The sequence below is a fragment of the Centroberyx affinis genome, unplaced genomic scaffold (genome assembly GCF_046629955.1).
Source record: "Centroberyx affinis isolate AG114_WGS23_722 - 3 ecotype Tasmania unplaced genomic scaffold, CSIRO-AGI_Caff_v1 ptg000637l_1, whole genome shotgun sequence".
In the NCBI taxonomy this organism is placed as follows: Eukaryota; Metazoa; Chordata; class Actinopteri; order Beryciformes; family Berycidae; genus Centroberyx; species Centroberyx affinis.
The window spans coordinates 321,232-345,711 of NW_027279263.1; the positions used below are offsets into that span (position 1 = coordinate 321,232).

General features: G+C 40.2%; 2 protein-coding genes across 6 annotated transcripts; one reads left to right on the top strand and one right to left on the bottom strand.

Annotated features, from left to right (window-relative positions):
• Positions 1-4,330: 4,330 nt before the first annotated feature.
• On the top strand, positions 4,331-18,422 carry etnppl (ethanolamine-phosphate phospho-lyase). Of its 4 annotated transcripts, XM_071518859.1 has the most exons (13): positions 4,331-4,444; positions 5,123-5,241; positions 5,871-6,030; positions 7,774-7,848; positions 8,296-8,389; positions 11,649-11,765; positions 13,191-13,273; positions 13,933-14,158; positions 14,884-15,038; positions 15,882-15,971; positions 17,176-17,306; positions 17,490-17,551; positions 17,852-18,422. In XM_071518859.1, exons 1-13 carry the CDS (start codon positions 4,386-4,388, stop codon positions 17,936-17,938), a joined length of 1,458 nt encoding a protein of 485 aa, XP_071374960.1. In that variant the 5' UTR covers positions 4,331-4,385; the 3' UTR covers positions 17,939-18,422. The 4 variants fall into 4 exon arrangements, 1 of the variants encoding a protein (XP_071374960.1); XR_011695095.1 differs by lacking the exon at positions 17,852-18,422 and having other exon boundaries at positions 15,815-15,971; XR_011695096.1 differs by lacking the exon at positions 17,852-18,422 and having other exon boundaries at positions 14,884-15,024.
• A 2,977-nt stretch (positions 18,423-21,399) lies between these two features.
• On the bottom strand, positions 21,400-24,002 carry ostc (oligosaccharyltransferase complex subunit). 2 transcript variants are annotated; one of them, XM_071518857.1, is made up of 4 exons: positions 23,776-23,999; positions 23,241-23,334; positions 22,882-23,079; positions 21,400-22,206 (listed from the first exon to the last, which is right to left on the bottom strand). In XM_071518857.1, exons 1-4 carry the CDS (start codon positions 23,912-23,914, stop codon positions 22,188-22,190), a joined length of 450 nt encoding a protein of 149 aa, XP_071374958.1. In that variant the 5' UTR covers positions 23,915-23,999; the 3' UTR covers positions 21,400-22,187. The 2 variants fall into 2 exon arrangements, with proteins under 2 accessions (XP_071374958.1, XP_071374959.1); XM_071518858.1 differs by lacking the exon at positions 22,882-23,079 and having other exon boundaries at positions 23,776-24,002.
• Between the last annotated feature and the right edge of the window lie 478 nt (positions 24,003-24,480).

Genomic DNA, 24,480 nt, shown 5'->3' on the forward strand with positions numbered 1-24,480 from the left:
CTGACCCTGCAAAAGCATGAGTAGCGTACTGAAACTATATTTATATGTATTGTACATACATGTCACTGTTTTGTGGTTCTGATATGGCTTCTGCAAAAACAAAAACACTAACATTTGCTGTCGACAAAAACAAACCTAGAGCTCTGAATTAGTAATTTGTGTACCTTTTGCTTTCCTTTAATCTTCCCAAGGGAGTCACGCCATGGCTGGTAGCCTGAAAAGAGTTGATCCCCAGAAAGTAAAGATGGTTATTGTTGCTTTATCGCGGTGCGGCCTGCAGCGGGGCTACGATGCCCTGCGGGTTTTCACTGTTGCACTCGTGCGGTTCGGCGTCACACACACACACCACGCCCCACCCCCCCACCCCCCCTCCTCCTCCTCTTGAGTGCCGCAGTGTCACCGGACAGGAGGGAGAACTGGGAAGGCATCGCTGCACTGATAGGAAAACAAATTAGGCCGAGAAGGCTTTGGGATGGGACAGGCCGGCTCGGGATCCCTCGGAGCATGGGAACGGATTACGGAGGAGAGTCGCTAAGAGTCTCATCGATCTCCATAGAGATCAGCCGGAGCATCTGCCTCTCCTAACAGGCGACGCTTCAAGGTCTACTGAGAGCGTTAATAGAATGCAGTCTTTTTTTTTTTATTATTATTATTGTTTTTATTTGAATTTTTACTCTCGTTCTTACTCATTGTTTATATTTTGTGTATGATAGCCTTTGGTGCCTCAAGCTTTTATTCATTCCTTTATCAGAAATGTACAACTTTTTATCATATTTTGAGTTATTGGAATGGTGTTTATTGCAGAACGGTAACCTCTGTTAGGTCTAAGTTGTGACAGTATAAAAAAAAACACAAATTGCGCACTGTTGTTAATATGTATCAAACATTGATTTTACTGGATGTTGAAATGGCATGTAAATTATCGCTTCAGCTGAATGTGCAGTAAGATCTTGGGCAGCACAAAGTGGATTTTAGTTGGTCAAAAAAATGCGTCCACCTTAGATTAGATATGACTGTACAGCCGCTGATCTTACCCAAGGGTTGAAGACGCTCATTGTTTGTACAAGCACTCACGCACCCAGTGCCGTGATGAATATGCTACTTGTTCATTCTCGACTTGTTGTACGGGACGTTGTTGGTTAGTGTTTTCATTTCACTGCATGGACACAGCTGCCTGGATTTATTCTTGGATTTCTTGAAAATATCAAAAATAAGCATCGATTTGCAGAATTACATCAGGAGGCCCAGCACACAGCCTTGGGGTTGTTTTCAGCTGAAACAAGCATTTTGATCAAATCCACCCCTTCAGCTGACATTAGTATTTGCAGTTGTGTAGGAGATGCAGCTGAACAGAGCGACCTCAGTTGGATCACACTGCTCTTTCACAGGACCTCGTTTGTTGTCTTAAACACAATAGAAAACACATATTACAGTGCAAGGCAAGCTCTGAATTTGACACAGCAATGTTCATTTCAGTCGATTGGGCAACTTCCATTTTATAAACCACAATCTGATTAGTGGCCAGTTATGTCACATTCCATATCAGATGGAGCAAAGAAGCAGCAGTTCAGCACCTGGTTTATTATTCACCGTGGTTTATTGATTATGTCATGTCAGTTATGTTAAAAATGCCTCCTGACATAGTAACCGCTATGCAAGGTGATATTCACAGCAGTTATTTTCTTCAACATTAGAAACACATTATGCGTGGATGATTTACTGTAAGGGCAGATGTGTAAGATCTGCTTCATGTTGTGATGTAGCAACAAGAGGTGGATTCAACAGGTATATTTCCATATGGTTTGTGCTCAATTGTACAGTTCAACTCATAATGTTACAGAAGGGATGCTCATCTATACTGACTATAACAATGGTGCTATCTGCTAGTAGGTCAATATAGCTCAGTTGGTATGCAAGAACATAACATAAGTTTCTTTATTGTTTTTTTTTTGTATGTAACAATTTTAAGTGATTTTGTGCATATATTTGTGTATTTGTCTCACTATTTTAAGTGGTACATTATTTATTTTTCTATTATTTCTTAAATGAAGGCATTTTGGTTCTTAACAGGCATTCCTTTCGAGCGGCAGTGGCTTTGGTTTTTGATATCAGTTTCCACTGCTTCTGTGTTGTTGACATGGGGGTTTCGGGTCATGCGAAGGCGTCATGAAAGAGTAATGCAGACGGTACAATGTGAAGGAAGTTGATCACCTTTAAAAAAAAAAAAGATACAGACCAGTGTGTATTCACTGTGCATTTACTTCAACTATAGGCCTTACCATGGCATTCATCTGCTTTTATTTCATTTTGTGTGTCAAAAAGCTAAGTATGACAACAAAGTACTGATGGCCTGAATGTCGTCGGGCCCTAGCCAATGCAACAGCATAAATAAGTTAAATGTCTCGGCTTTTTCTCACACTTTCTCTTCTCTCTCTCTCTCTTTGCATTGAATGTAGTTTGATATATGTATAGTGGATTATTAATGTACTGTTGAAATGTGTGCTCATTTGACAAAAAGTGCAATTTATACTTTGGTTAATGTGTGCAGCATCAAATGCAGCTTCAATATAATATCATGTGAGCGTGATATATATAGCTTCATTTGTTCAATCATGCGACCCTGTATACCACTACCTGGAATAAAATGTTAATTTACCAGAAGACAAAGAAACAAATGTAAATACGGACCTTTCATTAAGACTCGATTTGGACTGATTTATTTTCCCCTCAAATACTGTCCCTTTAACCGTGTTTGAAAGTTTTATTTCCATGACTTAATTTTCACTGAGCTGTTGCTATGTTGTTGTTTTTATTTTCAGTTTTGTGTTTTGATTTCCAGCCTTTGTCACAGTACAGTAATTTGCTCTCACAAGGTGCTGGATCTTCAGCACGTGCAGCTAATTATTTTTTTGATTAACGTATTGTGATATCTGGTTGTTTCCTTGTTATGGTTTCAAGTCTTGTTTAGTCTGCTATCAGCAGAAATGCCAAAATATATAAAAGAAACATTTATTTCCATTTCAGTATTAGCATAGCTGGTAAGGGGCTCCAAAATATTTTACTAGTGTGCCACATCTAAGTGTTTGTCATTGACACTGAGGGATGTTTTTTTTTTTCTGGAGAAACACTAGTTTATTCACCCATGTGCCACACAATACTAGGATCATTTTAGGATCATTGACTACGTTCTATTGCCTCCAATAAGATACAGCCTTGTTAAGACAGCTGTATGGCCACATACTCTCAAAAAGCCAAATTAAAATCCAGTCTCAATGCAAGAACAAAATTTTCCACTTTGTGGCTTATTTTAGTTAAAATTGCATTTCTGTTTTTGTGGAATGTTTATTTTCTGTTCTGCATTGTATTACTCCTCCTTTTTTTTTTTACACACTTGATTGAAATTTCATTGAAGATCCTCATGTTCACACATTATTTCAAGATGACATTTCATATGACTGTACTGTTGGAGCCAAATAAACACAGTCTTTCAAATACATGGGCTTGGCTTTATTGGGAGACCTTCTCATTATCCTAATTACCATAGGTCAATGAATAGTTAGAGTGATTGGATAGTAGAGTTTTATTGCAGCCTATATGCAAACATATGTGTACAATTTAACGTGTTATGTATTGACATCTATATAAAAAGCTTGTATCTGTTAACTGTATATTGTACCTACATACAGTATGTATGCCAATATTACAATGGATACTTTATTTCATATATGCACTTCATGCATTTATATGATTGCACAGAAATTTGATATGGCATATATTCATGCAAGGATATAGTGTAAAGTGAAGTATGAACTAATGGCAGGATACATTATTCATGAGTACATTTACTGACGTTTAAAATATATGTGCTCATTCTAAGATACATTGTATATAAACACATATACATTTGGAACAGCTGTAGAACAGGTGTTGAAATAGCCTGCCAGCATACATTGTTGGTCAATATATAACTAATATTTCGACATCGATGTCAGATCGATGTCAGATCCTGTGGTGTATATGGACTTATATGGGCATGTGTTTTTTGCATATGGTTGAAAGAAAATATTAGTCAATGCAAATAGAGAGTTTAATATAGTTGTTCATATGGAAGTGAAAACTCACCTGCCTCAACCTGACGTCACTGTCCTCTAGTCACCTGCAAGTTCTCAGCGGTGAAGTGACGCCTAGGTGGCAGCATGGGAGAGCTGCGCTGTGTGTGTGTGTGTGTGTGTGTGTGTGTGTGTGTGTGTGTGTGTGTGTGTGTGCGTGCGCGCGCGCGCACACACACACGCGACTGCCGAGTCACTTCTGCTGGAGCTGATATAACTAATCTGGTGTTGGTGAAGAGACAAGTGTCCATCGTCCTCAAGTCGAACAACATCAGGATGTCGACGGAAATCTTTGATAAAAAGAAGACTGTCGACTTGAGGAAGAAGCACATTGGGTAAGATAATTAACATTCTGCATTCATATGGTGTCGGTGGCAACGCTTTATTTACAAGTTGATGAATTCAAAGTTTCCGATAAGGATGCAAGTCGTAACGTAATGGCATCTCCCAGCGTCCTATTCATATTTTTACAAGACAATTAAAAACAGAAAAGACCTATGCAAATCTTCCCTTAAACTGCATAAGAGCTGCTTTACCTCAAGACTTCTAATTCGCCCTCCCTTATCTTTCGCAATTATGCAACACAATGTTTCAACTTTTTTTATGTCGAAACTATGGATTTGCAACTGAGTTGCCATGGTAGACAAAATACCATAACCTACTTCTCTAATCCTCTAAAATGTTTTCATTGGTTGATAGGATTAAAAACTACCAGGACCATTTGTCATTTCAGTGATTTTTTATTTTATTGTAAACTCAGTTCAATTATGTGTTCAATAATATATCATTACAACTTATAGGGGCTTTTTAATTTCCCTGATTTGCCTGTATGGAGTAAAATCTTAGCTCCATTTTTTCTCTTTTCTTCATATTATAATATCTCTGTAATATCATATCATACAACATGAAAACTGTTGGAACAGGGTCAAATGCACTGTGTTTTTGCCAACGACCTGGCCCTGTGTCTCACGTGTACACAGTGAATATGATCATTAATATTAGCTCCATTGCAGGCCATCTTGTAAGGTTTTCTTCAGCCATGACCCAATCAAGATTGTGCGAGCCAAAGGCCAGTACATGTATGATGAAAAAGGAGAGCGGTACTTGGATTGCATCAACAATGTGGCCCATGGTAAACACACACACACACACACACACACACACACACACACGCAAACACACATGTGAAAAGAGAAATATGTCATATCAAGCCTCCTTGTATATTGTTTTTATATCATCACCACCAAACATTGCAAACCTGAAGACACTTATTCTCTGTTGCATGCAGACAGGTTGTGTTTGATGTTGACCTGTTTTTTTCAGCACAGGCTGGCATTCAAACGTGGGAAGTAGGTTAGAGGTGTTATATGTTTTAGGCTCTGTCTTCTACTAGAATACATGCTGTTATTTACGTGTCTCGATGTCTCATCCAAATAAGTCTCATGTGATGCCAGTGCCAGTGGCGGCACACAGTTGTAATGTATACCTAAGCTGTGAGTGACTGAGACTGGCACTACTTGCCGGAAGAAACAGGAAAGTAAAATGGGCTCTCCTCTGGCGTACCACATTCAATACGCTTTAATTTAAACAGAAGGCCTGCAATTTTGTGCCTTTAATATCAGTTGTCGTGGTTTGTTTTCCAGTGACCTCAGAGGCCGATTACAATCCCGTGATTTAAGGTCTTGTTCTAATCTCATGTTTGTGCGCTGAATTTGAGGACAAGTTCCAATCCTATGTGTACATCCTTCCTCCATTTCTCAGTGGGCCACAGCCACCCAGATGTGGTGAAGGCTGGAGCTGAGCAGATGGAACTACTGAACACCAACTCGCGTTTCCTGCATGACAACCTGGTGCTGTACGCCCAGAGACTGCAGGCCACGCTGCCGGACCAGCTGTCTGTCTGCTACTTCGTCAACTCTGGGTACGTCCACATTTCTCTCATAGTTCAGACACTTTCCCCTGGCGCCAAATGCTTGTCTTCCTCAGTCTAATCTAATGCATTGAGTTGATCTACTGTAAGGATTTGCAGCAGATACTTGATAAAGGAAGATTGTCCAGACTCGGTTTTCACTTGGGTGTGGATCAGTGGAGGCTGGTGACTGAGAAGGACAGAGCTGTGTTATAAAAGGGTATGACCCAAAAATGTATGGCTGTTAGGCCTAGTGTACTCAAGAATAAACAACCTGCTTTTTAAGGTAAAAAGTCAAAAAATTGGCGTGGATCATCCTCCTTATCCTCTATGCACCAGCCTCTCCCTGGTCTGGGTTCTTCAAGCCTCTCAGTTGTGCTGATCAAGGATCAGTGGCAATATTAGCTTGACCACCTCATTTATAACAACGTGAAAGCCAAAAGTGGTCCCGGATCAGCGTTCCTGCATTTCTACACTGCCAAAACAAACCAAATTGTGGTGGTTTCCCAGAATGAGCTCATTTGGCCTTTCAGTGCCACAGTGTGATGCATGTCCAGCTTCTGCTCTGTCTTGACATGGAGATGCTTGGGACTCGGGGAGCAGGTATGAGAGGGGGAATGATGTCCAACGAGCCATTCTACTGATCAGCACTGGTGTGGTTACTCATTTACTACAGTTGCTGCAGATCTGCAGTGTGAACAGGAATTATCTGATCCAGGGTAATAATGGTGTACATCATCACCCTATATGCTTCGCTTGCTAAGCACTGGACTGTGCGTTTGTTACTTAAAGGAAAATCAATGAAAGAAGTTCTAAACGTAACGAAGCAGAGGCACTTATAAAATCAGTGCGTGGTTCAGATGTTATTCCTGCAAAAATCCAAATGTTTTCGAAGCTCTGCTCAAAGGTACAGCTCAACCAGACCGACTTGAGGGGAAAAAATTCTTTAAGACTACAACACATTAAAGATAAAGGGGAGAAAGATAGCAAAAGATATGAAGAGCCAGCCAATGGGGGAAGCATCGTGAATGCACGCCCGCTGGTGCAGCCAGCCGCTGGTGTTTTGCAATGTGACCACACATGCAATCAGAACCACAAAACTGGTCTAGACAGCTAATGTAAAAATACATATATGAACATGTGCCAGAGGTTAATTAAGTTTACCTTTAAATCACAGGTTGTAAAACACAGGTAGGGAAAGCAGATACAGTATTCTAGTATAAGAGCAATGAGTTTCAGTTCAGTTTTATTTGCTATGATCAGAGTTAATCTATACCGCCTGTAAAGTAAACAGGCGTGTCAGCGTCAGCGTTGAATGTATCTGCTGTAGTATGTGAAATAGATTAACAAATTATAAAAACAAATAGTGTTTTAACCTGAAATTACCAATGGCTGCTCATGCAGTTGTAGGAATGATCATATCAATGATCTGATGATATGATATTTAAAAACAAAAACATATATAAATACACACCGTATTCTCCAGTGATCCTCAAATATAATGCTACTGTTGACTTTACACATAGGAACTGAAATGCAGAAGTTTTGATGATTTGGTTTACACGGTCCTGTATGAGCCTGCACATACTTAATGATTTAATTACCAAATTATAAACAGGGAGCGCCTCCTGTGCCTTCACAATGGGCTGTAAAATATCAAACCTTGTCTGGCTTGCTAGTGATATCCGCGGCTTCACCTGTGTATTCTGTGGTGACTGAGTAACTCCGAGTAACCCTTGCCCCTTTGAACTTCAGCTCTGAAGCCAACGACCTGGCCCTGCGTCTGGCCTGGCAGTATACGGGCCACAAAGATATCATCACGCTCGACAAGTAAGTCCTGCTGCCAGGGCCGCATTCTCCTCCGAAGGTTGACGCCAGTGCAGGATGGGCAAAACGAAAGTGTATATATGATAATGATTAGTGGAAGAATGATTATAATGCGATTATCTGTGATTTGATCCCACTGTAAACTGAAAAAACAGAACATAGCACCAGCTTGATGTATCCACAGTCCGCCTCATATTATAATTGAGGGGAGTGATGAGACTTACATTGTGTCTGTTTTTACATTCACACATCTATTCAGTGTTTACGATTTATTTTTGTAATGTTTTTATTGATTTTAGTTTAATGTACAATTTAATGTACATCAGTGTTCATGATTCTGATAAAGTATTCAACAAAATATGCATTCTATACAGACATTATCAAACTCCTTTCCCTGAACTGTCACTGTAACTGTGTGTTCCCATTGTCCACGGTTTCCTCTGTTTGCAGTGCATACCATGGCCACGTTTCATCGCTAATTGACATCAGTCCGTATAAGTTCCACCAGCTGTCAGACGCTGAGCAGAATCAATCTGTTCATGTGGTGAGTGCTTCTTTCTGCCTGTTTTGCTGTATGCACACCATCAAAACACCATGACTCAACTTGCTCTGCTGGGTTCTGGCAGGCTACTGTGTGTGTTACTGGCAGGCGACTGTGTGTGAGAGAGCGAGAGTGATGGAGACAGAGGCAGAGATATACAGTATGTGTGTGTATATGTGTGCATATGGTTGTGTGTATGGATGCGTGGATATATGGCCACTTTTTTAGGTACACCTCTCTGTTTTTTTACGTTAACAGCTCACTAATCTAGACAATGAGTCCCATTTAACTAAAGCTTAAATATAAAGCATGCAGGCAGGGCCGAGAGGTTCAGTCACTGCTTGACTAAACGTTACACTGGGCAAGACGCATGACACAAGCGCTTCTGAACGTGGCATTATTATTGGTGCCAGACGCACCGGTTTTAGCATCTTAAAAAACGGCTGCTCTCCTGGGACTTTTGCGCACTGCATTGTCTAGAGTTTACGACAGAGAACGGTGTAATGAACACAACAAATCCTGTTGTCTGTCATTACTGGGGCATTTTCACCCTCAGGACTGCAGGTGAAAATGCCCCAGTAATGACAGAGGTTGGGAGGGAGGGGGTGGGGGTGGATGCAGTGGTAAGACTTGTTCAAGCTGACAGGCAGGCTGCAAGTATGTAAAACAGCTTAGTACAATAATGGTGTATAGTGGAGTATAACTCGTTGAACTGGACGACCATACCAGATTCCACTCCTCCCAGCTAAGACCAAGATGAAGCTAAAGTGAGCACATAATCACCAAAATTGTTTGGGTGTTTGGGTGTGTCGTTTTCTTCACATTTCTTCACATTAGGCCCCTTAGTTCCAATGCAGCATCATTTGAACACCACAGCATACCTAAACATTGCTGCTGACCAGGTACATCAATTCACAGTCTTGCCTTTGTCAAATGGACACTTCCTGTACACTTAGAGCAGGGTTTCATGTTACAAAGCACGCATCATCTAAAGATGCTTCCGGAAACCTGAGAAGTGACTTCAGTTTACTCCAGTGGCCTTTGGGATGAGATGGAGAAAATCTGCAGGAACTGAATGACTATTGAGTCTGCATGGATCAAGATCCCTATGGAACGGTTTCCAGCACCTTGTTGAATCCATGCCTCAAAGAATTCGGGTGGATCTGAAATGGTGGGATCTTACCCTGTACTAACCAAGTGTACCTAATAAAGTGGCCACTCTGTGTACAGTACTGTGCAAAAGTCTTAGGCACCCTAGATTTTTTTTATGTAAATTTTGTCTTAGATGTTTATATGTTTTCTGCATTAGTGTGTCAGTAGACTGCTCTTTATAGTAATTTTACCTTTCATTTAATTATTTTTGAAAGCATCTTCGCTTTTTTAACATGTGCCTAAGATGTTTGCACAGTACTGTATGTGTGTTTGATGTGAGTGTGTTTAATGATGTAATAAGCAATTACTCCCACAGGTCATGTTCCTGTGCCGCCCTCCATCAGATAAGATAATGTAGGATTTTTAGGGGTAAATCCAAACCAGACTATATGCAAGACGGTGAAGGAATAATACCCACTATCTATTTTGCATAAATAAAGAATTTTTAAAACAATTAGGGGGGATCTTTCACTGGGATCAGGCTAGATACTTGTGCAAGGAAGAGCCAAAACACCTTAATTGAAATAATAGCTTCTTTCTTTAATAAGAACAGAACAGAACAGAGTAACAATTCTTCCAGGATCAGTCAATTTCATCATCTATCTTAATCAATCATCAATCTTATCCTTGCTTGGAGTAGTCACAAAATGTATACCAACTAAACATAGGGTTATACAGATCACCAGTTATAAGTAACATTAGGATATCACTATACCATAGACAAAAGCTGAGATGGGATCTTTTCTTGTCGAAGGCTCTTTTTCTTCTCTTCTTATACCTCTTGGAGGGTTTTCCAAAATAGCATCCATGTCAGTCTTTGTCCCGTTAAGGAGAAGTCTTTAGGGAGCTGATAGAGCCAGACTGTCTCTGGTTACTCTTCTTCTGCTGAGACATCATCCTGAAGGATTTATGTGTTCTTCTGTCCCTCTGATTTCTATGCATTGACATGTTTGGGAGTTCCCCATATAGTTCAGGCTGTCTTGCTGGACATAAACACACTCATTCCTTTTTTAAGGGATGGTTCACTCTATTCTATTTACTACTTTAATACTTACTAATCTATTCATTAATTTGACTAATTAATATATATTTATTAATATTTATATTTGCTAACTTCACAGATCTTACAATAATTTGTAGATACTGTTCTGTGGAAGCTGTCTTGCTAATAGGCAGAAAGAGCCTGCATAGAACAGTATATAGTTTGAACAGTGCAATGTGCACTGTCTTCTATCTTTTAAGGGACAGTTTTGATTTGACCATTTCAATCAACATTTAGATTTAAACGATTTTGATATGATACTTTTACCATTTTGACTTTGATTACAAACTACAACTTCAATACCTTTGGCAAGACTAGATAAATGGTACATGAGCTGAGTCATCAGTGCATCATGTTGTGAGGTCCCTCCATCATCCGGCTCTGTCCTTTGATAGCATTGGTGTATTTTGATATGGCTGCTTGTGGAATACCCAGCTCTAATGTTACATGCTGATGGTGGGGTGATTCGGTCTGTTTCACCAGCTTGCATGTTTTATTCATGATCATAGACTATAAGGAAATCCACTTTTCAGATGCTTGTAACTGAGGTCATTGCTTACCCATTGGCTAGCTAAGCTGACCAATAACTTCTTGGAAGAGTCTGGTGTGAAATGTAAATAACCCAAAGATAACAAAACGCCTGTTTTGAGAACTTCGCTGGGCAGTTCTCAAACATTCAGCTATGCCTATTTGTCACTGATATTCACAAAAATCCTCAGGTGACTGGATGGCCAGGAACTGACATATTTTGGACCAGAATGCCTTATTTTGTTAAACATTAACATACTAGACAGGTCAATAGCCTCAAAAACCAACAAGCCTGTTTGAGCAGGTCAGCCAATGTATAAATCTTTGGAACCAAGACTGATTTTTAAAATGTTATGAATGAAAAGGACAAACACAATAACAATATTTTTAGACAGTTTTTAGGCTGACACCTGTTGGATCTTCAAACCACAAAGGACCCAATCATCTTCCCCATTATTAAAGGACATGGTAAGACATGGCCCCTGAAGATATGACCTGTAATCCTCTATTAATCACTCCGACTTCCCATCCCTTACACAGGCTCCCAGCCCAGATGTCTACAGGGGCAAATACAGAGCGGATCACCCAGACCCTGCCACAGCATACGCAGATGATGTCAAAGATATCATACACAAAGCCCATGAGAAAGGAGGCAAGGTAGTGTGCATGTTTGATATCATTGTTGTGGTTGCTGGTACGAACTCTCAATGCAAGATCGGCCTTATTTATGTCAAAGAACTACACAGACTTTTGGGGAAATTGGCCCGTCAGAGAGGATTGTTAGATAAAAACCAACACCACTCTGGATTACTAAAAAAACTATCTTCTTACATTAGACAATGCTAGCTGCCCACGGACACTTAACATGCATGCTAACACGTTAGCATTTGCACAAGACAGAGATATCTATCAGAGACACAAGAGATGATTTTGGTGGTATTCCTATCATAACATGTAAAAGGGAAGTTAACCAACGAGAGTGCTTTTCAAATATAATTATCTTCAATAAGTGCATTGACTTAACAGAGGAGGCATCACAATGAATACAAAACCCAAATAATTTCATCACAGTGGTGTCAAAATCTGAATTATGATGGAAACCATGATGAATTCTCAGAACATTTGGTACTCAGCACTGCAGTGCTTTGTAACTGTCTGGAACTTTCTTGTATTTATGTTGCATGTCTTGAAACATCTAATGTTGTTGAATTAAAAGCACTGAATGCAAGAATTTAAATGTCTGGTTTCCTCAAGAAGGGCTAACCAAAATAAAGCTTTGTTTAATATTTCTTATTACTACTGCATGACTGACTTCCATGGATGGTCACAGGCATCTGCGAGTTACCTTGTTTTGCCCCCTTTATTGGTCAGTACTCATTTGATTCTCTACCCTTCCTTTTCTTCCCCTTTCTCTTCTTTCACTATTTCTCCCAATTCTCAGGTTCAAGCCAAGGACTTGGGCTTTTTAGGGCGAAATCCCAGGTCCCCTCACACAGCACAAGAACTTGCGTAGTGCTTCCAAAAGTGTCCAAGCTTGTTGGCCTATGTTCATATGTTGCTATGTTCAAAAGTCCAACCCAAGGGAATGTCCAAGCTTTCAGTGGCAAGGAGGACGGGATTTCAGCCTAAAGATCTTACAGAATGCCTTTAGCAGCTTCTGATGGATGTTTGTGCAGACATGCTTCTAGAGGAAAAAAGCCAAAATGGATGATTGCAATGTCACACTTTCATCCCTTTCTGCGATACTGAAGAGCAATGTGTGACTAAAGATTGTGACACAAACTCCTATACATTCTTAGCAAAATACTAAATTTTGTATTTTTTGACAAGACACTGTCCAGGAGTTTTTCATTTTTCTCCATTGCCCTGTTCTCCAAGACCTAACATGCAGTTGTGTTCAAGCATTATGTGACTGCCTCTCTCGCGGGGTGATTTTGTGACAACCCACTTACAACCAAAAAGAGAAATCCTGACATTGGTGAAAGCGGGAGATCCACAGGTTGCAGGTGCCAGGACTCCTTCTCTCCTCCAGTCTCCCAGCCTGGCTTTGTGTTGGGTCTGATATGCTCTTCTCTTGTGCAGATTGCTGCTTTTATTGCCGAGTCGCTGCAGAGTTGCGGTGGGCAAGTCATTCCCCCTGTGGGCTACTTCCAGAAAGTGGCAAAGTATGTACCCAAGAGATTGCATTCACGTTAATGCTCAGTGCCTGTATGTAGGGTGGTGTTCATTGTGTAACAACTGAAGTATATGAACAGTATATAAAATATGTAGACAAACTAGATTTTATGTTTACCTTAGCTGGATGCACACTGCAGGAATTCTTCAACCAATGAACAAACACAAAAAGACACTGTCTAGCAACTGCAGCAGACAGCAAAATTGATGATTTATACATTCAAAACAATCTTGTATTGTGCACCCAACATTGGGGTTTGTTTCATAAGATATGTATCAATGATTTGGCAATTTGGTTTCAAGGGATTTCTCTTGCTTCATTCAAAAATCTCTGTAATGTTTTCTTGAGAATGTGCACTTTGGAGGCTCTTCGGTAATGCTAGAAAAACTTTGACAAACTTCTTGTTTTGTCTCTTGCCTCTGCACTCTAACCACTGTGTGCTCCTTCACTACTAGCAGTCTAAGAGTGTTACCCCTTATAATCTACCCTTGATGACGATTATGGATAGAGCAAATTAACAATGTGTGTAACTGTGCATGCATGTGAGCGAACATGTGCGTGTGAGTGAGTGAATATGTGAGTGAGAGAGTGCTGGAGCGAGTGAGCGTGTCTATCTGCACACCTCTGGATTCTGCTGTCCTTCTACAGACATGTTCGTCAGGCTGGGGGCGTGTTCATCGCCGATGAGGTCCAAGTGGGCTTCGGGCGCGTCGGCACCCACTTCTGGGCCTTCCAGCTTCAGGGAGACGACTTTGTGCCTGACATCGTCACCATGGGTAAACCCATCGGCAACGGACACCCCATGTCATGTGTGATCACCACCAAAGAGGTGGCAGAGGCCTTCATGTTATCGGGGATGGAGTACTTCAATACAGTAAGAGCATTATGTCCCATGACGCTTCAGCAGATCTGAATAAAAGTGTCATTTTGCTTTGGTGACATCCTGCAGAATGCCAAATGTTAGATTAGGCAGATTAACGTGAACACATTACATGATCTTTGTTCTGTCTCCCATGTTGACCAGAAATAGCACTGACCTGACCCCATCCTTGACATAAAGTTCTTGTCCATATTTGCTAGGCATTCAAACACATCTGGTTTCCACATTATGGGGGAAAATACATTGTGTGCAGGCCAGATTCTTTCTTTGACAGACAGTGTCAGTTTACAGCCATTTCCTGTAAAAGGAACGTTGAGAAAAAAGAATCAAAATTTAAGACTCTTGCTCTTTCTTGTCATACTGGAGATTTTTCAGCCATACTTGATCTTTTCCAGTCATATCATGCAAATGATGTCCACTTGGTTGATTTAGATTGATTGTGTTGGGGCAAACTGATTTGATTCTTAGTCTTCTCTCAATCTAGCAAAAAAAGTTAACACACTCACTCAAAAGCAGACAATATGAGTTGAAGCACTTTATGTGAAACAAAGCCTACAGTCTTCAGCCTCTGTCTTGAGGTCCTGTCCACAGTTGCCTCACATTGCAAATTGAAGTGGTACACCGAATCCCTTGGTGATCGACCGGCAGATTTCTCAGGTGGTGTGTGAACCTAACCTTGGTGTAATCTTCCCTCTGTGTCTGGGTTTTGAATTTCCTAGTTTGGCGGTAACCCGGTGTCCTGTGCCATTGGTCTGGCCGTGCTAGACGTGATCGAGAAAGAGGACCTCCAGGATAATGCACTGCGTGTGGGGGGCTACCTGACCAAGCTGCTGGAAGAGCAGAAGGAGAAGCATCCACTGGTGGGGGATATAAGGTGGACAAACACACACAGACACAGATACACACAAAGTTACACAAAGTGACACAGTGCAACAGTTGAGATATATGCTATATATATCTGATTAGATGAAAACATGCACACACTACAGTTTTAAATTACTAATGCTGAGTCATGTTTTTCTAATCTCTTGGCCAAAGTGCAAGTCGATGATGTAACAACAAGACATTAAAGTGGTAATCCGTGAGATTCACTTTTTTATTATTTTGGCGACATCTTTGGTGCTGAGCGCTCATCGCTCTTCCCAGAGTTCTCCTGTCTCTGACGTCTTTTGCCTTGGATCTTCTGTTGGTGCAGTCTGAGTTTCTGTAGGTGGCACTCTTTTCTTTCTCTGTTCAGCCATGGTGGCTATCGCTGCTCATGCTAATTACTCAGTTCTTCTTCTGTTTATTCCAAACAAACCGGAAATGTAAAACGCATCACTTCCTGTGCGCCTGAGGATTTTTCCCAGGAAAGAGCTATCAGAAACACCACAGAGTGTTTAGAACAATAAATGGAAAAGCTTTCATGAACTGGCTATCAGCGATAGAGAGTAGCAAAATAGACATATGTTACATTTGTATTTATTTCTATGAAAATGTCACGGATTATTACTTTAAAGGCTCAATTTGGTCTACAATGTTACCATGATCCATAAATGTATGGAAGGAAAACCCACTGATGTAGACAGAAGAAAACTATATTTTTTGTCAGATGATCTTTTGACCCAGAGTTTTTTAGACCATACTTGTTGTAACATCTCTGAAAAGTAGGGAAGTGCGTATAGGATCACATGTGAATCAGAGGCGACTACAGGTCAAATGGTGTCCTGTCTGGCAGGGGTCACGGCCTGTTTGTGGGGGCGGAGCTTGTGAGGGACAGGGTGAAGCTTACTCCTGCAACAGCAGAGGCTCAAGAAATCATATACAAGTAAGTGTTTATGTCTGTATGCATGTGTGAATTGCCCTGGATGTTCTGTCCAAACTTGGGTGTGTTCGTGATTTACTCATCTGTTTGCGTCAGTATTGCTATGCATCATGCTTGAGGCAAAAACAGAACAGACGTTACCACATTATTGCAGTGACTGAAGCAGTGTGTTATTTCCCTTTGAAATAATGTAGGTACTCATTAGGAGACCTCAGACTGTGCCAGCTGTAGTGAAACTGGCATTTCAGGGAGGATGTTTTTTAAAAGTCCAAAAAAATATCTAGTTTGAAAAATACAAAAAACTAAATTATTACAGATATGATACATATATTTTTGTACTGAAGCTGCCAATAGCGGAGATTTGTGCCGATGTTCAATATCTTTAAATTTGACAACTTTGATGCCCAAAATTTAACAAAAATAGAGAAAACATGCCTGATGAAGGTCCTTGACTGAAGTTTTCTCTTGTTTTTGTGGAGTCGGTCTTCTTCGCACCTGTCACTCAGGTGTGCTAAAGCTCTCTTTATTCAGTTATGCCCCCCGAAAAAAAGAATTTAGTGTTTACCCCAGAATTTTATACTCTAAAACAAACCACCCTGAAAACAGAAAAGCCTCTGAAGCAGCCTAGACCATGGGAAACAAAAATTCTCCATTGAAACCCATAGGTATTAATGAAATTCTTTTAGGGTTAGCAGCTCTTTACAACAGGGTGACCTGCCCCACCTATTCAATGGGAGGGGAAACTCCATGGAGGGCCGAGAGTGTGCATGTTTTCATTCCAACCAAAGACCGACTTCGCTGATGAGTTCCTCCTCTCTGGTTGAAGGTGTGCTAACCAGTGAAATCACCTGGTGTAGACTTTGGTTGGAATGGAAACCTGCATTAGGCATTTAAATAAAGAACTAAGTCAAGAACAAATCAATAAGTAAACAAAATGTGAAAAGAAAAGAAATTTCATTTCAGGTTTTACAGACTGTTTTCATGTAGTTGTGGTCAGGGAGGAGCGTCGATCATGTCAGAGGTGGACGACATTGACTGCCCGATATCCGATATTTAATAAAAGGCCAATATCGACCCAATGAATTGGCAAACCGATATATTGTCTAACCCTCATTACAAGGCATTTTATATAGCTCAAACACCCTCATTTGAATGTGCAGGGTTAGTAGAGAATGCAGAACAGTTTCTGAACTACTTCTGTCCTCAGACTGAAGGAACAGCACGTCCTCCTTAGTGCTGACGGACCTCATCGCAACGTCCTCAAGTTCAAGCCGCCCATGTGCTTCACTGAGGAGGATGCCGACGCGGTGGTGGAGAAAATCGACCGCATTCTCACAGGTATCTTCCACGTTCCCATTAGTTTGTGATCTGTGGTGCTGTCTAGGAAGGAGGAAACTAGCAGGTCTCTGTCTGGCTCATTCGTTATTTAAAAGCCTCAAGGTGTATAATGATACTGTCTAACCACTGTTCTGCAAGCGCTCTCATTCATATGCGTCGATGTGTCTGTGTTTGTGTTTCCAGACCTAGAGAAAGCACTCGGCTTGAATCTGCCTAACACAGAGACTCTAGAGAGTAAGAGAAAGGTAAGTCTGGCTCTGGTCCATATCTAAGCAGCTTCTCATTCGCTTCAATAGTTTCCTCTCCCAAAGATCAGAGAGAACTTGATAGGCTTAAGATACTGTATATCATCATGGCTTCTGGACCAAAACTTTATCAAATCCCATCTGATCTTTGGATAAAGAAGGCAAATAAACCAAGAGATGCTTGTGGGTTTTATGCAAGAGCTACACAATCTGAAGTCATGTTCATACAATCTGTCAAACATTTCTTGATTTTCATACTCATTTGATTTGATTTAACTTTATTCATGGCTTTGTCCCAAGCTGCCCACGGATGAAAACGGACACAATCATCACAATGGGGAGCGCAGGCAACGAGACCCTCGACAAACCAAACGCCTCAAGACATAACAGACCTCTGCAGCGACCTGACATGCTGTCTCTCTCATGTTTTAGGTGTGCTTGGTTTAGCTTACACTGTATAATAAAGCTGATAGAATCATCCACAAGTGTAAACGCAGTCTATCCATCTCCAGCATGAAAGATTACCAGGTGCATCTAAGTATTTTACAAACACTATTCCAACAACACAAGTGCCTTAGCATGTAACCTATTTGTTATTGTTGATAATTTGATATAATTCAGATTACATTAACTTCAATGTGGATAAAGTAAATGAAAATGGATAAAGGAAGTGGCTTTTGCTCTAATGTAATATATACTTTTTTTTTTTTTTTTTTTGCTGACATCCAATTTCCATGTCTACTTTCAGCAAATCATACTTGCAATAAATTAATATATGACTTTGGCTTTGGTATCAAGTAATTTATCATCACTTTTCTTTTCTTAATATTTGAGATAATAACCATAACCATCAGTGATTATAAATAAGAACAAGATAATAAATTAATAAAAGAGGTGTTTTTGTTGTTGATCGAAAACATTCAGGCTACCCATTAAATGTGTATGTTGACTTTTTCATACAGAAGTAAAAAAATTAAAAAGTGAACTTGGTGGTGAATTGAGTTTTCTTAACACTAGTTACACAGAAAACCTTGGTAGCTCATAGCCTACATTTTTTATGTCATGTACTCGTTAAACACAGATCAAATGAGATCCTCTTGGGAGGTCAAAGGTCAGGGTCAGCTACACTCTACTGAAGGTCCTCCAGCTGAAGGGCAGCTCCCTGCTACACTGCCGCTCCATAAATAGGATGTACTTTCTGCTTCTCTGGTGTTTACCATCTATGGTTTTAGCTGCACTATTAGTGTTAACACATCCTATAACAATAAATACAAGCCTTTAGTCCATCTAATATATTGTGCAGTGAGCTATCATGGTAACTGTCTCCATTTTCTTTGAATTTGAACAAACAAAATGTAAAAATAAAACACTCCTGAAGGCAGTCTATGTGTTAAACTGTCAATATTAAAGGCATCAGAATTCCACAATAGGAAAATAATACATTTCACATGTACTTGGGTGAAAGCTATCTCTAAACAGAATATATACAAAATTATTTATATTTTGTGTGGCCAATCTTGGATATACAAGCTTATATTTTTGTTGTCAACGGCACATAGGAATAAAATATCTTTGCAGTGTCCAAAATATATTTCAAATGAATGCCATCTACACAAATACATTTTTGTGTGAATGAAAAGTATTTTTTGCAGTATGATAAAGAGCATAAGGAGATGATTTGTAACTATTGTGACCATGGCCTAGTTGAAGTCAGACAAAATGTTCTTAATGCTCGGTTGACAGTAACAGATTTTTAACTCATGTATGCTTTGCAAACTGGTTCAGTCAGAAACATTCAGAGCCGGGTTAATAGCAACAAAGGTGAGATGTGAAAGTTAGCCATACTTGGTGTACAGTGTGACAGTAATCGTTGATTCTCCATTTCATCCCACTCTGCCTTGACCAAACAAACTTGGAAATTATTGTCTCACTGTTTGACAGCTCAGAAATGATTTACCAGTGTTACCATGTTCCTCATTAACAGAGACTGGCGTTGTTTCCCAAAAGCTAACGTGTTGTTAGTTGCATGTCAGAGCGCTTAACTCTCCTCATTCAGAAGGAGGAGGCCCTTGCTGCCCAGAAGAATGCAGTAAAGCCCATCTTCAGTGTTCATACAAGAGCAATATGTTCTTTCAATCTCAAGACACATAGAGCTGGCCAAAGTCCCAGGCCATTCTCCTCGATGTGGAGAGGAGCAGACAGGAGGCAGCTGGTCTCCCACCACAACCAGTGGGATGAAGAGCGAGCCAGCATCCCAGCAGGCGGCCCAGAAGAAGGCAGAAAAGAATTGTAGCCCTTCAGTGCATTAAGGGCCTTCAATACAACATCATAGCAGCAGAGGTCTGGAGGCAGGATTCCTCAATTAAAAGCGTCAAAAAGGGATAGAAAATTCAGGTACAAACAGACAAAACTTTCTTTTCGACTTCTTTACATACACTATGTTTCCATTTGAGTTAAGTGATGAGCACGGTTTTCTTCTCCAACAGGAGAAAGCTTGGATGCTTGGTTGCATTTTTGGGCTGGAAACACAGGAAGCAGATAATTGGAGAAACTGGAGAAATATAAATAAAACATTCCTGGCCAACACTTGGTCCTACTCAGAACAGGCCTTTTCAACACCGTCATCATTTTTCTCAATGAAGATGGGTAACTTTGCCATTTAGCCTGCCTTTTTCCTGTGTTATACGTGTATCTAAAACTAAACTGAGAGCCGGTGTAGTCTTTGGTTGGAATGAAAACCTGCATACTCTCTCTGATGCATGGGGGAATGATGCTCCATAGATAAGATACCATAGATATCATTACAATAGTTTAGTATGTTGCTATTAACCTGTTGCACTATGACAAGTCTAGCTCTTATAGCTTTGTAGGATCAGAAACTGGATCGGCAACCTCCAAGGTTAAATGATCTTAGACAAGTCATCATTACAATCAGTAGCTCGGAAGAATAAGCATGTATGAAGGAGATTATGAGAGACAAAGATATGGACATCTAAGTCAGTTTACCAATCATGTTTAACTGCAGAATGGTAGCACATTGTTTTAGCAAAAACAGTAATAATCAGAGGTACTAACTGTGACCAAGGATATATGCCAATGAGCTATTTCTGAGCTTTGTAATGCCAGATTAATCTTGTGTTCACACTTCTGACAAGATCAGTTACCATGCAGGGTGTAGGGAGATACTCCCTGCCTCTGTGGGAATACAGGAGAGCCTGAGAGGTGCCATTACCCATTAAGAATTGTCAACAGATGGTGTTTTGAGCAGACTCAGCATCTCAAAGTGAATGTAATGGGGTGCACATGACACACAGATACAGTACTTATTCAAATAGCAACAATTATGCATAACCATGAGTTGCTCTGATTTTGATCTCAAGTCAAAAATTCAATCTTTGATCACTGTCTATCTTAGCTATTTTGTTTTAAAAACCCATATAATCTTTAGAATTCAGTCAAGAGAGGGTAATGGTCTTAATAACCCAATATAATGCTCAAGATGATCATGACCAACCTCTCCTTGTGAAAATTAAGTGACCAAAGCTCAGAATCGTTAGGTTTGAAGCGCTCATTAATGTCAATGGTGTCAAAAACATGAATTAGTGAATCTATGATGCCACCTTCTGGAGACTGAAGCAAATCACATGGACTGTGTGAACTTAGCAGCTCTGCAAGTACCAGGAAACAGGCCACTACAATATAGGGGGATATATCCAGATGCCATGTTCATCTTTGCTCCAATTTGTTCTGAATACATGAATGTAAACCTGCACAGTAAAATCTGATTTGTAATGACATGCATGTGCTTATACTGTTTTTAGAAGCATGACCACTACAAGAAGGCTCTGGAAAGAACATTTATTTCACACCCTCATACAAAAACACTAATGTGACAGGTTCAAGGCATTTTCAAAGGGTTATTTTCAAAACCCAACGTACACAGTACCCATACTTCCTAAATCCCACCCCCCGAATATACTGCCGGTTCAGAATATTGTATAATAATTCACAAAGAGTGCCATTCCTGGCTGCAGATCAGTGGCTCCATCCCAACAGTCTGCAGTAACTTCCTTCCCTTTTTTCTCCCCTTTTCTCTAATGGCTTAAGACAGAGTTGCCCTGCTGCATAGTACTAGTAAAGTGAAAATCAAAATTGTATGGCAGGAATAGTTTGCTGCAGCATCACTATACAGAATATGCCTGAATGTTATATGGTTTTCCTGGTTTCATAAAGAAAACATAAGCCTTCAGTATCATTATGCTACAGTGTATATATTGTCAATACGGACACTTGCTGTGTATGGAGATAACAGATTCTGGACACAGTGAAATTATTAAGATAGCCATGTGAAAGATCTGCTAAAGATCCTCTGTTGCTCCAGTTGTTTATAAAATTGGAGAAGAGGCAAGGAGAGGAAGTCACTGAGCACTAATGAGACAGACTGACATTACAGCCAGGTCGAATTTCTTTAGCAAGGTCAGTGCTTTCAATCATTAAGAGTTGCTGATTTCATCGAAGCTTGAATCCACCCAAAATTTGAGTCTAACTGCTTGTTGGGCCCCCACATGTAGATTGATTCTTTTGACAGTCCTCTTTCCAAATCATCTGTGTCGGTTGATGTGTGCCGTCTGCGCCTTTAACCCATGAGGTATCCTCTGAAAAGAGAAGAGGCACATTTGTAAGGACAATGTGACACACCAAAGGTCCAACTACAAAAACCTCTCATTTGTTATGAATGCCAAATGTGGAAAAACAAGGGATTATTTTAACTAGTACTGCATACAGTATTAGGGCAGCAGAGCATTACAGAGTATTATATTAAATACATTTTCAATTTATTGTTGCATGGTATGTCCTCCATATCATGTAAGTCAGAGTGAAAAGATAGACTACTGCATAAAATATAGGTAATCAAATTAACCTATCTTCATTATTTGGTGTCTCCATGTCTCAAACACGACTCCCCTTCAATACATGTATGTGTTAATTAATGTTAATGTTAAGTTCATGTATACACATGCTTATATCAAGTTTTTATTAAATCCCAATCTTTGTATGGAATGTGTATGTACCATTCATTCAACACTGGACCCCTGTCCAGTGGCTAAATCAGGCCCAATGTCTCTACCTTTTCCCTAAAGAGTGCACTATGCCACTGTCAAACAACAATTTGACATTCAAGAGTAGTGTAAATGCACAGAGTTATCCTTTGCTTTTACATCCAGGTAATTTTGCAAGGCATGCAGACTTTGGGGTGTGGTTAACAGAAATATTAGATATACAGAGATCTTCATTGTTCGTGGAAAACATGCATAAAAATAAAGACTTACGGCAGCTTCATGCGCATGAATACCCGGGCCATGAAGAAGCTGAGGAGCACGCTGACAAACCCAATGAAGAGCAACAGGAAGCGATTGAGTTTGGGAATGTTTGGCGCATTGGAGCGGTCCAGGATTATAAAGCCCAGGCCTCCCATAGTGAAGAGGAAACTGGAGGCCAGTCCTTCCATAATGTACTGGCCGTTTACTCTGGAAAGGAAATGTCGCTGCATTAGTGAAGCTTTACTTTGTCTGGCTAGTGCACCATTTCACCAGTATTGTGTGAGATGGCCAAGACCAACTGGCTTCGGTTAAATACGATTTGAGATGCTGAACCTGTAATGACGTCATGCTGTCTTTAGCTGACATACCTGTATGCCAAAAAGGCGACTGGCCGCTGGTGCCCGTGCTCATCAGTCATTGAACCCACACTCGGTGGCTCCACAATCACATCGTAGATGATCCCTGCAGAGGAGTAAATAAAACTGGTTACAGAGGAGTCATGCCAGGAAGCAACCATTACAAATTAAACGTTAGAGCTCACTGTTCAGCTAGTCGATGGTAGTAATTAATACACAGCCATAGAACTCAGAAAAGAAAGCATAACTATTAATAATGGATAATAATCACTCTTGAATAGCAACCGGGTCAAGATGCATTCAACTATATTGAGAATGCTAGCTTATAACTAGCTTACTCTCTAGTTCATTCTGTATCAACGGCTCACTAAAGAAGTAACGTTAGCTAACAGATTAATGCGATCTGACTAATATCTAACATTACTTCAACAGGACAAGAGAGAGCTTTGACACGAAAATCAGATGCTAGCACTGACGAAGACGAACTACACACTAGCTAGAAGTCTTGCATTAGCTTATCTTAGCTTAGCTTAGCACGTCTATTTACCTCCAGTGATGAGAAAGTATGAGACGATAACGATTGCATACACCGTCATGGCCGACGGCATGTGCAGCCACGAAGGCTTCTTCAGTTTAATGTTTGGACATTCAAGCACAGCAAACGGTAAACCGTATAAAGTCTCCATGATTTATATATAAAAAAAATACTGTCCCTTCCCAACGGTACAGCTGTCTCAGGCTGGAGTCTGACTGCGCAGCAGCTATGTTGACGTGTCCAGGAAGTGCACGTCCCTCCTTCCTTAATTATGAACCTAAAATATGTGTGCAGCTCACTATCACTTTTATACTAACATAAATTATCCTTGCCTGATACATCGGTATGGATGAAAATATTTATATGCATTACTTGGAGTAAAAACAACACGAGAAGCTTAGTTTTGTTAATTTATTTTGCACGTCTGCAAGGAAACCGGAGCAGTGACGTAGTATTAAAGCGACAACTGATGAATAAATTTGATATTTAGAGGAAATTTAGTATTAAAAACCTCCTTGAATATAATACCATCGGCATTATTTTATCTTTCTTACAAATGTGGGAACTTTCTGCAATGCTAATGGGATAGGTCAAAATTTGAATAAATCAGTCTGATGTACCCTCTTTCCAGTTAGTCCAAAAACCACTTGATAATGGGATGGAAATATTCTAGATTTTAGCATTTGTTAGCAATGCTAGTGAAAGTCCATGGGGCCA